The sequence below is a fragment of the Phaethon lepturus genome, unplaced genomic scaffold (assembly GCF_000687285.1).
Source record: "Phaethon lepturus isolate BGI_N335 unplaced genomic scaffold, ASM68728v1 scaffold26967, whole genome shotgun sequence".
NCBI classification, from domain to species: domain Eukaryota; kingdom Metazoa; phylum Chordata; class Aves; order Phaethontiformes; family Phaethontidae; genus Phaethon; species Phaethon lepturus.
In genome coordinates, this window is record NW_010554419.1 from 11,924 (window position 1) to 25,134 (window position 13,211).

General features: G+C 50.3%; 2 protein-coding genes across 2 annotated transcripts in view; both read left to right on the plus strand.

Annotated features, from left to right (window-relative positions):
- Positions 1–7,753, plus strand: part of DPP9 (dipeptidyl-peptidase 9) — a 17,763-nt gene extending 10,010 nt beyond the window's left edge. The window contains exons 10-20 of the mRNA XM_010291868.1: positions 1,141–1,318; positions 2,129–2,294; positions 2,404–2,483; positions 4,022–4,174; positions 4,390–4,525; positions 5,127–5,272; positions 5,576–5,722; positions 5,876–6,028; positions 6,576–6,718; positions 7,055–7,166; positions 7,661–7,753. Coding sequence (XP_010290170.1) covers positions 1,141–1,318; positions 2,129–2,294; positions 2,404–2,483; positions 4,022–4,174; positions 4,390–4,525; positions 5,127–5,272; positions 5,576–5,722; positions 5,876–6,028; positions 6,576–6,718; positions 7,055–7,166; positions 7,661–7,753 — 1,507 coding nt within the window. The remainder of the gene's footprint in view (positions 1–1,140; positions 1,319–2,128; positions 2,295–2,403; positions 2,484–4,021; positions 4,175–4,389; positions 4,526–5,126; positions 5,273–5,575; positions 5,723–5,875; positions 6,029–6,575; positions 6,719–7,054; positions 7,167–7,660) is intronic.
- A 4,291-nt stretch (positions 7,754–12,044) lies between these two features.
- LOC104624485 (cathepsin L2-like) overlaps positions 12,045–13,211 on the plus strand; it is a 2,196-nt gene continuing 1,029 nt past the window's right edge. Inside the window, exons 1-4 of the mRNA XM_010291869.1 lie at positions 12,045–12,161; positions 12,320–12,442; positions 12,651–12,800; positions 13,055–13,196. Of these exons, the coding sequence (XP_010290171.1) occupies positions 12,045–12,161; positions 12,320–12,442; positions 12,651–12,800; positions 13,055–13,196 (532 nt within the window). The remainder of the gene's footprint in view (positions 12,162–12,319; positions 12,443–12,650; positions 12,801–13,054; positions 13,197–13,211) is intronic.

Consider the following 13,211-nt stretch of genomic DNA (forward strand, 5'->3'; position numbering starts at 1 on the left):
TGTACTGACAGCAGTTTTATCATTGTTCATTGGTCCAGTTTGTGATCAGTGCCAAACGTATCATGGGAAAGCGGGCATTTTGCGTGGTGCCGAGTCCTTCGTGTAGTGTGTACAAGGGGAAATATTGCTCTGTGACCAGTGTGCTCCTGTAGGTCGCTATTGCTCCAAACGTGATACACAGTCTTGTGCTGGCCAGCCTTGCCTGAAGAGTTACAGAATTCACACTGACCTGACTGGTTTGAAATTTTAAAGCTCTTAATTTTTTCCTCTCAAAAGCTTGCTTGACTGTTAACTAGTTTCTGTCCAGATCAAGTTAAGGTGACTTAGCTGTCTTTGAAGACTGCATTCTGTAACTCATCATTAATTTTTTACTCTGGAAACTAAATTCAGACAGCTTTACAGAAGGTAATCCCATAGGTGATTCTTATGTTCTGCACCAGAGCTTATCTAAATGTGCTGAATATATCAGTTCATGAAATCCACAGTCACTGAGATGCTAGGGAGAACTGGCTCTTTTGAAAGTCTGTCTTAATGATGAAACTTCCCTTGATGCACTTCCAGGCCTTGGGGTAGCCGCACTATGCAGCGGTGGCTTGCCATCTGTCATGTTGAGAGGCCTGCAGTGCAGCACCACTTCAAATGACTCTCCTTGGAGAGGAACAAGGCTGAGACTGAAGCGACTCCTTCACTTGGCAGTTGTCTTAGGTCTGTGCCTTTCCCTGCTAGTGCAGCGTGCGATGAGGAAGCTACAGATAAATCGCTTTAAGAGTGATCACTTCAGCTCGTTAGGAGCTTGCTAGAAAACAAATCGTGCTTCCTGATGGAGGGGCTGTCCAAGGAAGAGTTACATTCTGGAGACAGGGTTCTGTTAACAGTGCTCCCTTGGAATAGACACTCTGGCAAATCTGTCAGGCATCTTGCCTGAACGATACCCCTGTGAAATACCAGAGATGTCTGGCAATACATGTTTGTTGGCAAAGCTTCCAGGAGATTAGAAAGCAGCGATGATGAGAAAAGCTTTGCATTCAGATGCCGAAATCCTTTCTGCCAGTGGGGAGGGGAAAGGGCTGCATGTTCTGAGTGTTAGAAAGGGACATCTATTTTGTGGTACTGACATTCACCTCCAACTTCTTTTCCCAGTGCCTGGGCTATGTTCCTAGACAGACCTCAGCAGCGGCTGCAGCTAATCCTTTTGCCTCCAGCACTCTTTATTCCAGTCCCAGAAAACGAGGAGCAGCGTGCTGAATTTGCCAAAACTGTGCCAGAAAATGTCCAGCCATTTGTGATCTATGAAGAAACCACTGATGTGTGGATAAATGTAAGAGGCTCGGGGCTGCGAGGAGAACACAGGCTGCCCCTTCCTCCCCCACAGTTAACCATTTTTGTGTTGGCTGTGTGTCCAGTTTAGTCCATGATCCGGCAGACTGCTTTGCTAATCAGTAATTCCAGATTTGGTGTTAATTCAGGAGGTTTGATAAAGCCATGAGAAGGACTTTCATGCAGTCAGAAAGACTGGAAGAGATGAGGATTCTGCCATCTCCTTGCAGTTGCAGCTGTTCATTTAATTCTTGCTAACGTTCGTGGTGAACACAGGCATTTTGGACACTGACGCTCTTGGATGTAACACTGCTATTCTTTTTGGGGTATTTTAGTACAAGATTAAATAGCCTCTTGAGGGAAGAGCAACCCTAATCCCTGGAATTTGTTGCGCTTGTTTAGGTAGGTAATGGACATAGGGGACAGGGAATAAACTTCAGCCTCTAAGATTAAACATCTTAGTATTGAAGTGACAAAGGGGCCTGGAGTTCACACCGTGGCATTCCTAAGGTGTTGGAATAGCAACCACCTTGTGGGACTCATAGCTGAAATATCTAGCTCAGAGGCAGGACTGGTGCTGGTTTTGGTGGTAGCCATGGAAAGCCCAGAGCACATGGTCTTCTATGTGGGCCCAGAGTTTCTTTGTGGTAAAAGGAAAGTATGGAATGGCTTTTTCCCACTAGCTGCTCATCTGAGTTATTTCTCCCCGCTCCTTTCCTTTGAAGGCCCAGTGGTTTAGCAGTGACTCCCTTGGCTATGCCTTTGCTGTCTCAATACAAATCACTCACGTGTCTTTTGCCTTGTGTGACAGGTTCATGATATCTTCTATCCTTTCATCCAACCGGAGGGAGAGGAGGAAGAACTCTGCTTTATCCGAGCCAATGAATGCAAAACAGGTTTCTGTCACCTCTACAGAGTCACAGCAGTCCTAAAGCAAGGCAGCTATGACTGGGTGCAGCCGTATGTCCATAGTGAGGGTAAGAGCTGCACTTTGTCGGCGTTTCAGCTTTGGGAGCTCCCGCTCTGATTTGCTTGTGTTTGTCTTTTGGGGAAGACAGTGATTTATTCTCATGTTCTTTCTTCTAGATGATTTCAAATGTCCTATCAAAGAGGAGATTGCCCTGACTGGTGGGGAATGGGAGGTGTTGGCGAGGCATGGATCGAAGGTAGTGGTTATTTTTATTTTCTCTTGCAGTGTTACAGCTCTGCATTGTCTGCCCACAGTCCTGGCCTATGCCCTCTGTTACACCCGGGACCAGCTAGAACTACTTAAGCTTCATTTTGTTTCTCTTTTTATTGCTGCCTCTGCTTCCCCCAGAAGTGCTGTAGTCCAGTGCACACTGAACTGATTGCCTTTTTAATCAGACTTCAGATTGCTCCTTAGGTAAATCCCGTGAGTAAGTCAGGCCATAAAAAAGGACACAAGTCTGAGGTTCAAGAGCAACAAAGAACTATTTTGTGGAGAAGCTTGGGATTGCTGCCTTTGCCAAAGCATTTTAACCCCAATGAGTACTGGTGAATTGGAAATACGTCCTAGTGCTTAGAGTGAAACTCTTGGTCTCCAGCTGATCCCTCAGTAGAGCCTTTAGGAAGAAGGCAGCTAGGGAGTATAAAGCAATTTAGAATATGGAGAAACTGTATCTGTTATTGGTTGCAGAATAGCCAGAAATGAATTTTTATTAATCTTGTGGAAACCTAGTTCCATTTTTGCTGCCGGAATTAACTCTGAGTCTGATCTTTAATGCTCCCAGGTGATTTCTGTCAAAATAAAGACCTTGTCTGTTCATTTCCAATTAATCTGGATTTTCACTTCTCGCTTTTTAAAAGGCCTACAGCTCCATGTGTTTGGTTTCTGCCGCTTTTCCTCAATCTGCAATTAACCTGCTGTCCCTCCCCATGTGAATTCTCTCTGTACATGCTGTTGATTTTGGCCACAGCTCTTCCCTGCATGTGTTATGGCTAAAATTGTGTTAGCAGCAATTATTTTGATGCATTTGTTGCTCCACAGGGCTCTGCCCAGTTTTCCTGGCCAATTAAATTGGATATTTTTTTTCCCTTTGCTGTCCACAGTGGTCCAAACACTGTGGGTTAGCCAGAAATAGCATTTGAGCTTCAGCATTTGGAAACTGTAAGGTGGAAAACAGTTCAGTTACTGTTGCCGGATCAATGCAGTATTTAAAAGCTGTCATCTCTATTCCTGGCTAGCCAGGTGGCTTTTAGAAACAGCTTTATCTGGACATTAAAAACATATTTAAAGTTTGGTACTGTTAGAGCTATTAGACTGATCCTTCCGCAGATGGGAATTCGTCATCACAATTGCTGGAAAAAATACACAAGTACCCTTATAATCCAGACATACTATGGGAAGACACCATATTTAACCACGGAATCTTCCTAGTTTCACCTGTGGGGAATAGAGCCCAACTTTTTATGCTCATTGGTAAGCAAATGCTTTGAGTCTCTTAAAAAAGCGGAGTGACCACTTTTCGTTACTTCATTGGACTATATGCAGTTCTCCATAAGTGCTGCGTATGTGTTCTCTAGCCTTTCATATCAAGAGGCCTTGTGTACAGTCCCTAATGCCGTGAGCAGTCTGTCATGGTCTATTTGTGTTTTAAGCTGACTCTGCCTGGGGCCAGTTTGAACTGGCAGAGGAGCAGTAGTTGTCATCCTTCTGTCACTGAGCCCTCTCTTCCCCACGTAGATCTGGGTCAATGAGGCTACAAAGCTGGTGTATTTCCAAGGCACAAAGGACACCCCGCTGGAGCACCACCTCTACGTAGTCAGCTATGAGTCTCCTGGAGAAATTGTGCGACTCACCACTCCGGGCTTCTCCCACAGCTGTTCAATGAGCCAGGTTTGTTGTTTCTTAGATACAAGATGCCCTCATCCCCTGGCTGACAGAGATCCAGACTAAGAATGGTAATGAATCATGACCAGTAATGAGTCCTAGGGCTTCTTTGTCTTGGTTGCCTGACATGTGGAAGCTCTTGTCTGAGACCTGCATGGACGAGATTAGATGTGGGAAATGAAAGACCTTGTTCCCCTAACTCTCCTTTCTCCCATCTGTAGAACTTTGACATGTTCATCAGCCACTACAGCAGCGTGAGCACTCCTCCTTGTGTGCACGTCTACAAGCTCAGTGGCTCCGATGATGACCCGCTCCACAAGCAGCCCAAGTTTTGGGCTAGCATGATGGAGGCAGCCAGTAAGTCCTGTAGAACGTGTCAATGCAATACTATGTCTGTGATACTCTTCCTACTAGCGGTAGCCAGAAGTGATGGAGAGGCAAGTGGCCCAAGTAACCACTCTAAGGCAAAATGAATTATGTTATCTTGCAGGGCAGGTATCTCTAGTGGGTAGCTCATCCAGGAAATGGTGTATAGGCTTTTAAGATGTTACTGTTCTGTACTTTAAGGCTGCAGGCTTTAAAGTTTTAGATACAGCTCACAGCAGCACCTGAACCCCTCCTGCAAATGTTTTCTCCATTTGACCCATCCCCGTTCTTAACCTTCCACATTTTGCTGTTTGTGGCATAGAGTGCCTTATCTGAGAATACTCAGCTGATGATGTTTTCTTGTGTGGTCCCTTCACTCTTTATACGGCCTGTTGCCCTACGCAGGCAGATAGAAGCTCTATGTTTCCCAGTGAGAGGCTTCTGGGAGGCATTGCTAAGGCTTGGTATGGTTTGGTATTGAAAGAGCCTTGACTAGGGTCAAGTTTGAACAGAATGAGCTTGTTCAGGCAGGGCAGGAGGCGGTGCTTGCTGACAGCTACTACATTGCTAGTGTCTGAACTTCTTTCTGCAGGCTGTCCCCCAGATTATATCCCACCTGAGATCTTTCACTTCCGTACACAGTCAGATGTTGAGCTCTATGGAATGGTCTACAAACCTCATGATGTCCAGCCTGGGAAGAAACATCCCACGGTGCTCTTTGTGTATGGAGGCCCTCAGGTAATAATCCAGATTGTTGACTGCTAGTGTTGGCCATGGGATTGCTGTCCAGGGCAGAGCTCTGCTGTAGCTCAGTCATGCATTCAAGACTTACGCTTTGGTTAGCACTGAGCACTGGATCTCTGTTCTGACCTCTGCTTCAAACCTCAGATAATTTTTCCAGCATTTGGTCTGATTTGCGTGGCTCTGATAGCTCAGTTAGTTGCTGCTGTCCAGCTCGGGATCCCACACAGTGGGACAGACGGAGGAAGGTACCGGAAGGCAGCTGCTTGGCTCTGCAACTTTTCTTCCCTCCTCCTGCAGGTGCAGCTGGTGAATAACTCCTTCAAAGGAATCAAGTACTTACGACTAAACACACTAGCGTCCCTAGGCTATGCTGTGGTAGTAATTGATGGAAGGGGTTCATGCCAGCGAGGACTCAAATTTGAAGGGGCCCTGAAAAACCAAATGGTAATGTACTACTTTCGTTGATGAATCTGTTCATTTGCTCTTTCTAAGACTGCCTGGCTGCATGTTTCCTGTGTGAGTGTTGCTCTTGTCTCTTCTGTCTCAAGTTTCCAGATTTAGAAAGCCACTAACCTGAGCTTCCATGTTGCCTTTTAGGGTCAAGTGGAGATAGAGGACCAGGTGGAAGGTTTACATTATGTAGCAGAAAAATACGGGTTCATCGACTTGAGTCGGGTAGCCATACATGGCTGGTCATATGGGGGTTTTCTTTCCCTCATGGGCCTTATCTGCAAACCCAATGTCTTCAAGGTAAGTCTCTACATGGGGCTGTCATCCTGGGACTCTTATCTCTCTCAGCTTCTGGAACTCTTGGCATCTGGAGTTGGCTTTTTTGCTTGATGTTTCTGATGGACAGGTGAAAATGTCCCTCAGTCCTGCCTGCCTGTAGCTCCTGGCTACAGTCCTGCATTCTGCTTACAGTTCACACTTGTCTGAGGCTTGATGGGGTCGTTCCCCAGTGACTGCTAGTGGAGGACTTAGCCTAGCATCCAATGAGATAATTTATGCACTATTCCTAATCCCCTTCCCGAGTCCTCCTTGAAAAGGGAAAGACTTTAGTGCTCTTAGGCAGGGATTTGCCTCGTTGTGACTATAAAAGGAATAGCACGAGGAAGAAACTGGGTTTTACAAGAAAAAATCTGGGGTTTATGTGGGTTTGCTGTAGAAGAATTCTGGTCTTGAGTGACAGACCAGTCCAGAGCCTGTTTTTTCCTGCCTCTTCAGGAAGAAGGGGAGCACTTGAACTCTTTAGCACGTGATAATTGAGGCTGTCTCCTGCCACCTATTTGTTTGACAGATTGCTATAGCAGGTGCTCCTGTCACAGTGTGGATGGCATATGATACCGGGTATACTGAGCGGTACATGGATATCCCAGAAAACAACCAGCAAGGTTATGAGGCTGGCTCTGTGGCATTACACGTAGAAAAGCTTCCCAATGAGTGAGTACCGCGTGGTTGAGTGATCCGCTAAAAACCTGCTCCCGGGTCCTGCTTGGTGCCACCAGTTGCACCTCTGCTGAATCCTAGAAAAACAGCTGGATTCTGACCCCATTTAATTTTACCTTACCTGGCTGGTTGCTGCCTTCTGCAGCAAGCTGGGGCACTGTACCCAGCCCCCTTTGCCGGGGAAGGGTTGAGGACCACATCCACGGCCTTATGCTGTTCTGACTGCCTGTCCATTGCGCAGTTTTGGCTTGCTGACCGGCAGCTCTTTGCTCAGACCCACTGCAGGGCTGTTTGTGTGGTTTCTCATCCTGTCTCTCATCCCACCCCCAGGCCAAATCGTTTGCTGATCCTCCATGGCTTTTTGGATGAAAATGTGCACTTTTTTCACACCAACTTCCTGGTATCACAGCTAATCCGGGCTGGAAAACCTTACCAGCTGCAGGTAGGAGGAACAAGAGTGAAGTGGGAAGGTCCCTTAAATCTGGAAGAAGTTTTCTGCTGTGTGTTCAGGGGGTGGGAGAAGGTGGAGGCAGATGCTCCCACATCTCGTTGCCATGTGGATGACCAGTAAATGCCTAGTTTGACTCCAAGAAGTGGCCGGGAGGTGGCACTGTGGCTGTTTCATTGCTGGCAGATGTGGCCTGTCTCTCAAAGCATTTGCAAACGGGGCTCCTGTCCTCAGGCCTGGAACTTTCCTTCTCCACTGAACTGTTGCTGTCTCACTTGGCTGGTGGCAGCAGAGGTGGCTGACTTTGGAGCGGACTAGCAGCACACGCCAGCGCAGCGCGGGAGGGGGGCTGGTGTTCTAGACCTTCCCTGGCACCTCTTTGTCCCGATGGTGACTGGGTTGAGGGAAGAGGGCGGACGTGAGGGAGGCTTGTCCGTGCTGAATGAGCTGCTCCCAGCTAACTGCCCTGTCTCTCTGCTTCTGCACAGATCTACCCCAACGAGAGACACAGTATTCGGTGCCCTGAGTCAGGAGAGCACTATGAAATCACGCTGCTGCACTTTCTACAAGAATACCTCTGAGAGCACAAGCCTCTGCAAACTGGACACTGACAGCTCACCTTCCCCCTCCTGTGCCCTGCCACTACTGCCTCCTTCGACAGCCATCTCGCCCAGAGCACAAACGGCCGAGTGCCCCCATCTGGGCCGGGTGTCCCCCCCGAGCGAGGGGGGGAGGGTGGAGGGCACCTTCCCTTTGGACAGTGCCACCTTCTTTCATTATCCACGCTGGAGGTCTGCCCCTGCTCAGCTGCTCGTCCTGTCCCTCTTCTCTGGCCTGGCTGTTAATGCTTTTTTTGCTGCTACTCCCTCTCTCCTGGGGATCAATGGACAGTGGTCTGTCTCCCGAGGCTGAGGTTTGTGTCCATCTCTCTCTCCCCCTTCCTTTTCCCCTTCCACTGCACCTCTGCAGTTCCCATACTCTTACCTGCAAGAACTCAGTGCCTGTGTTGGAAATCGAAGAGCCGAATCAGCAAGCTGCCTTAAGCCAGGAGTAGGAGGGGAGAGAGAACTTACCTGTTGTTAAGCCCCGGGGGAGCTGATTGCTGCTGCTGCTGCTGCTGTGTCCTGGCGCTGCTGCGACAACGTGGAGCCCTGGGATGCGACGAGAGCTCTACAGAAGCGTGCAACACTAGTCTTTTCTATTTTTCAATTTAATTTTGCCGAGCAGATGGAGGAAGTGGCTGGGGTCCGTAACAGCGTCCTCTGATACCTTTCTCTAATGGCCGCTCACAAGCAGAGTTGTGCCAACAGGTAGCATGGCAGCTGAAGCAGCTGGCTACAACCAGAGATCATCTCTCCAGAGATCACAGCAGCATTTGGGTTTTTGCAACGCAAGATGGATGATATTTATGCAAATCCTCCCTCCCTCCGTTCTCTGTGCTGCCTCCTGATCCCACCTTCTCCTTCCCTGACACCCCGAGCTTTCAGATGTGCACTGAAATTGGCTGTGCTTCAGTTCTCTGCGGGTCAGTGACTGTTCCCCTTGCCCGTCTACTCAGCAAATGCTCTCTTCTTGTTTTTATTTACCTGGTCAACAGGAACTGCAGTTCTGGGGAGGGGGGATTGAGCAATCGCACCTCAGGGGAGCACATACCCCCCCTCAAGCCAAGGGTTCTGCCAGGGGCCTCAAAGTTCATGTGAATGACTTATATAAACAAGATTTAAAAAAAAAAAAAAAACAAAAAACAAAAAACAACCAAACCCAAAAAAAAAAACGTAAAACCCCACCCAAATGAACCACGTTGACTTGCCCTGGAGTATTTTAAGTGCGTATTATGAAAAGAAAATATTTTTATGGATTCTTATTCTTTTATAATTATGAGTGTAAGATGTAGCGACTCATTAAAATATTGGACAGAGACACGCTGGCTGGCATTTGTGCCTGGCTTTGGAGTGCAGGAGAGGGCTGGGGAGGAAATGGCAGCTGGCTCACGATAGCCAAAGCTGTGTCTGTGGTAAAAGCAAAGTGCTCTGTTTGGTTTCTGTGCCGAGCAGTGGAGAGAATATTAAATCCCTGATGTTCCTCGGGGGAAGCATGATCCAAGCAGCTGAAGGTACAGGGTGGAGAGTTGGGAATCCTGGACCGTGTTCTTGGCTCTGCCATTAAGGCGCTGCATGACCTTGAGCGAGTCAGACATCTCGTCCTTGCAGATACCAGCCACGGTGCTGGCGGTCGGTACCTCGCCCGGTGCCCCGACTCGCTCCGACTTCCTAGGGGGATGCAGCTGCTCTGATCCAAGCGCTTGCAAGCGCTCGCAGCTCTGATCCCACATGAGAACACAGGGAGCTGCTTTTTGCAGGTGCAGAGCCTGCCCATGCTCGCCCTCTCCGGAGCTTAAAGCTTACGAAACCTGGCCTTGCTGTTTTCTTTTCTATATGGGAGTCAGGCATTAATTAAACTACTATTAGATGCCTTGAGGGCGCAAGCTGGAGGCTTCTGTTTTAAATGCAAAGCATCTTACAGCTGGGGCATTTTGTTTTCTGAAGATGGCTGTGAGCATAGTTGTTGCCTCCTACTTGTCCCTGTGCCCGAATAATTGTCCGGACTATTGCAGTTGTATTTTATCTTCTACCACGCACCCCGTTGAGTAACTTCTGGTGCAGCTTTTGAGGTCGGAGGGGCGGAAGGGGACGTAGTGGAGGAAGTTGCGCATCTCTCAAGTTTCCTTGAGAGAAACCTGCAGACAGAGAAGTTGCTCCCCTTTCTCCCTGCCTTCTTTAGAGCCGGGTGGGTGCCAGTGGATGGTAAGAAGCTTTATTTTGCAGGGTTTGTTTCTTCTCAGTCTTAATTTTAACTGCTTTTTCCTGTCCCGAAAGAGCAAGTGTTTCTTAAAATGTCTGCAATACACTCTTAAAATGCTCTTGTCTAAAAGAGTTTACGAATTTGTCAGCTCCTTTGATCCTCCAAGCTTCCTTCTGAAGCTGTAGGATTATTTGACACCATAAAAAGGAGTCAGTTTTCTTCTTTTGAGCCTTGAGAATCCTGAGAGGCATTAACTGGGAAATCACCTCCTGCAGTCCTGAGCTTTTCAATATGTAACAGGCTCTGCCAGGGATTGAAATACAGATGATGTGGGAGGCCCCCACCCAGCTGTCCTGCGGGAAAGGTAGTGGGAATATGAAGCACGATGCCGCTGGGTTCATGAGATCTCTCTCGGATAGAGGAGTTGCAGCTGTAGCATGAAGTTGAGTTAATTTCCTGAGCGAGCAGTAACGGCCGGAGGAAGCGGCGGGTGCTGTGAGGGGTGCTGGGGAAACTGGGCACAAATGAGTCTTCTTCAAGGCTTGAGACTAAGCATGAGAGGGGCTTGGGAGGCATTTCTCCCACAAAAACTCAACGTGGGGCTTTGTTTTTAGGAGGAGGATGTGGAGGGAGAACAGATGTTCTTGATGACTTGTTTTTAAAACAAAAACAGTGCTCAAGCTACAAATTATCTCAGAAAAGCCACTGGTTGCCCTGAAAGATGCTTGAATGGAAAACTTTCAGGCATCTCTGTTCCCAAAGCATGTGGAATAAAGGTGCGACAATGGCTCTCGCTCCTGGAAAGCCACGTCAGTGGAAACTCTGTGTTTGGTGATTAGGGGTGTCTTGGGCATTTGATCTCTGTCCTCTGCCCAGGCACTGCCGTGTGCTCCGTGGCTTTGGAGAGCAGCACCCCCAGAATAACTGAAGTTACTCAGAAATACCAGGGTCCATCAAAGGAGGCGTGGGGCGTGCGGCGGCGATGTGAGGAAGACAAATGGCTGCAGTGGAGGGGGGCCGGGCTGGGGCTGGGCGAGGGCTGTGTGTGAATGCTGGCAAAGAGAAAGGGTGTAAATTGATATTGGAAAATCCTCACGGACGGATTTTGGTGAAGCACGTACGCACGGGCATCCTGCCTTCATGCTGGGACAGATGCGAGGCTTCAGTCATCGGCGTGGAGTGGCAGCTCCTTCGCCTCCCCACCTCTGTATAAAAACCTTTTATCTCTGGTTCCAGCTCGAGCCCTTTGCTCAGAGGCTGGCACAGTTTTCTGCTGGTGCAGATTTCCACTGGCTTTCAAGTGAAAACGGCTTCGTCCTGGCCCAGCGGCCACAGCTCTTGCTCCGCTGGGCTCTCCTGCTTTGCCTCGAGTCCCAAAGCTGCTCTGGGTTGGAGTTCGGAGGATGAGTTGTCTCCAGCAAACAGGCAAACCTTGCTCTGGAGGGGTCCAGATATCACACTGCCTTCTCCGCTCATCCTGCTGCTTGGGGCTTGATCCTGCTGGGTGCTGGGTCCCCAAGCAGGGGCGGTTAGCTGTGCTCCTTGTTGGTGTGCAGGGAGTGCTGCTGCAGCGGGGGATGCTGCTGTGGGAAGGGAAGAGAGGGACAGTCGGGTGACAGAGAAAACCAGTGGGATTTTGCAAATAAAGAGTGGGGAGAGGCCAGAGGGAGCGTAGTGGGGCAGGAAGAGGGGAGAGCCAGCACCGTCACTGCCGCTCTCGCTGCCCTTTTGTCTGTGTTTGCCTCCTCCTGCCATCCAGGCTCTGCTCTCTCACAAAGCCGCTCATCCCCCTCCTAAAAAGGACAGTTAAATACCACCCAAAGGACAGCTAAGATCTCCTCAAACTCCTGCCAAAACAGCAGCATGGCCATGCAAAACCTGGAACCGATGGGTCTCTCTTCCCTCTGGTTTGGCTGCTCTGTTTGCATTTCTCTGCCTCCCACTTCACCTCTAATCTGGGATTGGAAGGACTTGTCCTTCTCCCAGCTCATGGCCCCAGCTGGTAGCCACAGGGCTCAGCCTGAGGATCCCCCCTGACCCCACTCTTGCCTTTGCCCCCAGCTAGGGGCCATGGCTGTGCTGCTGGGGCTGCTGCTGGCCCTGCTGGGCTGCACCGTGGCATTGGATCCTGCCCTGGAGGAGGCCTGGGAAGGGTGGAAGAGCTTCCATGCCAAGGAGTACCCAGGGGTAGGTCCTGCCTCCCCCCCTCCCCAGGCCTCCCGGCATGTGCCGGCGCTGGCCCCAGGGAGTCTCACCCAGAGCCACCCGTGTGCACCCACCCCGTCCCACGTCCCCATGCTTTCGGGGGACGTTTCTGATCCTGCTGCCGCTCTGCCCCGTGGCAGGAGGTTGAGGCTGCCCGCAGGGAGGTCTGGGAGAAGAACCTGCAGCGCATCCAGCAGCACAACCGGGAGGAGTCGCAGGGGCAGCACGCTGTCCGCCTGGCCATGAACCACTACGGGGACCTGGTACCTGCCGATGTGCCTGGCACCTTTCCCGGGGACCCCTCCCTGCACCCAGGACCTGATCCAGGGGCTGGGGACCCCTAACCTGCTCTGCTGGGAGCTGCATGTGCCCCTGGGTTGCCACTTGGGGGTCAACTGGCTGGTGGGGAGCTGCGGTGGTGCCGGCTGGGTGCTGGTGGCATCACGTGAGTTTTCCCTTGGCGACCTGCAGACGGACGAGGAGTTTAACCAGCTCCTGAACGGCTTCACCCCAGCGTGGCAGGAGGAGCCAGCGCTGCTCTTCCAGGCTTCGGCAGCCCGGAAGACCCCGGCAGCGGTGGACTGGCGGGCAAAGGGCTATGTGACGCCAGTGAAGAACCAGGTGGGCACAGGGCAGGGGTCCAGCCAGGGCTGTGCGATGGGTGCTGGGAGTCTGGGCAGCAGAAACAAGCAGCTGCATCCTCCCAAGCACCAAAAAACCTCTGGGCAACCCTGAGAAGCAGCTCCCGTAGTTTTGGCTGCTGCAGTTTTGCAGCTGAAGAGCTGGAGAGCAGCGCCAGGGGGGTCACAGCATCCATCTCTGGTGGGTTTTGAGGTGATGCTGTGACCACCCCGCACTGTCCCAATCTCACCCAGGGGCACTGTGGGTCATGCTGGGCGTTCAGTGCCACGGGGGCCTTGGAGGGGCTTGTCTTCAACCGGACAGGGAAGCTGGTGGTCCTGAGCGAGCAGAACCTCATCGACTGCTCCCGAAAGCTGGGCAACAATGGCTGTCCTGGTGGGTGCACGACCC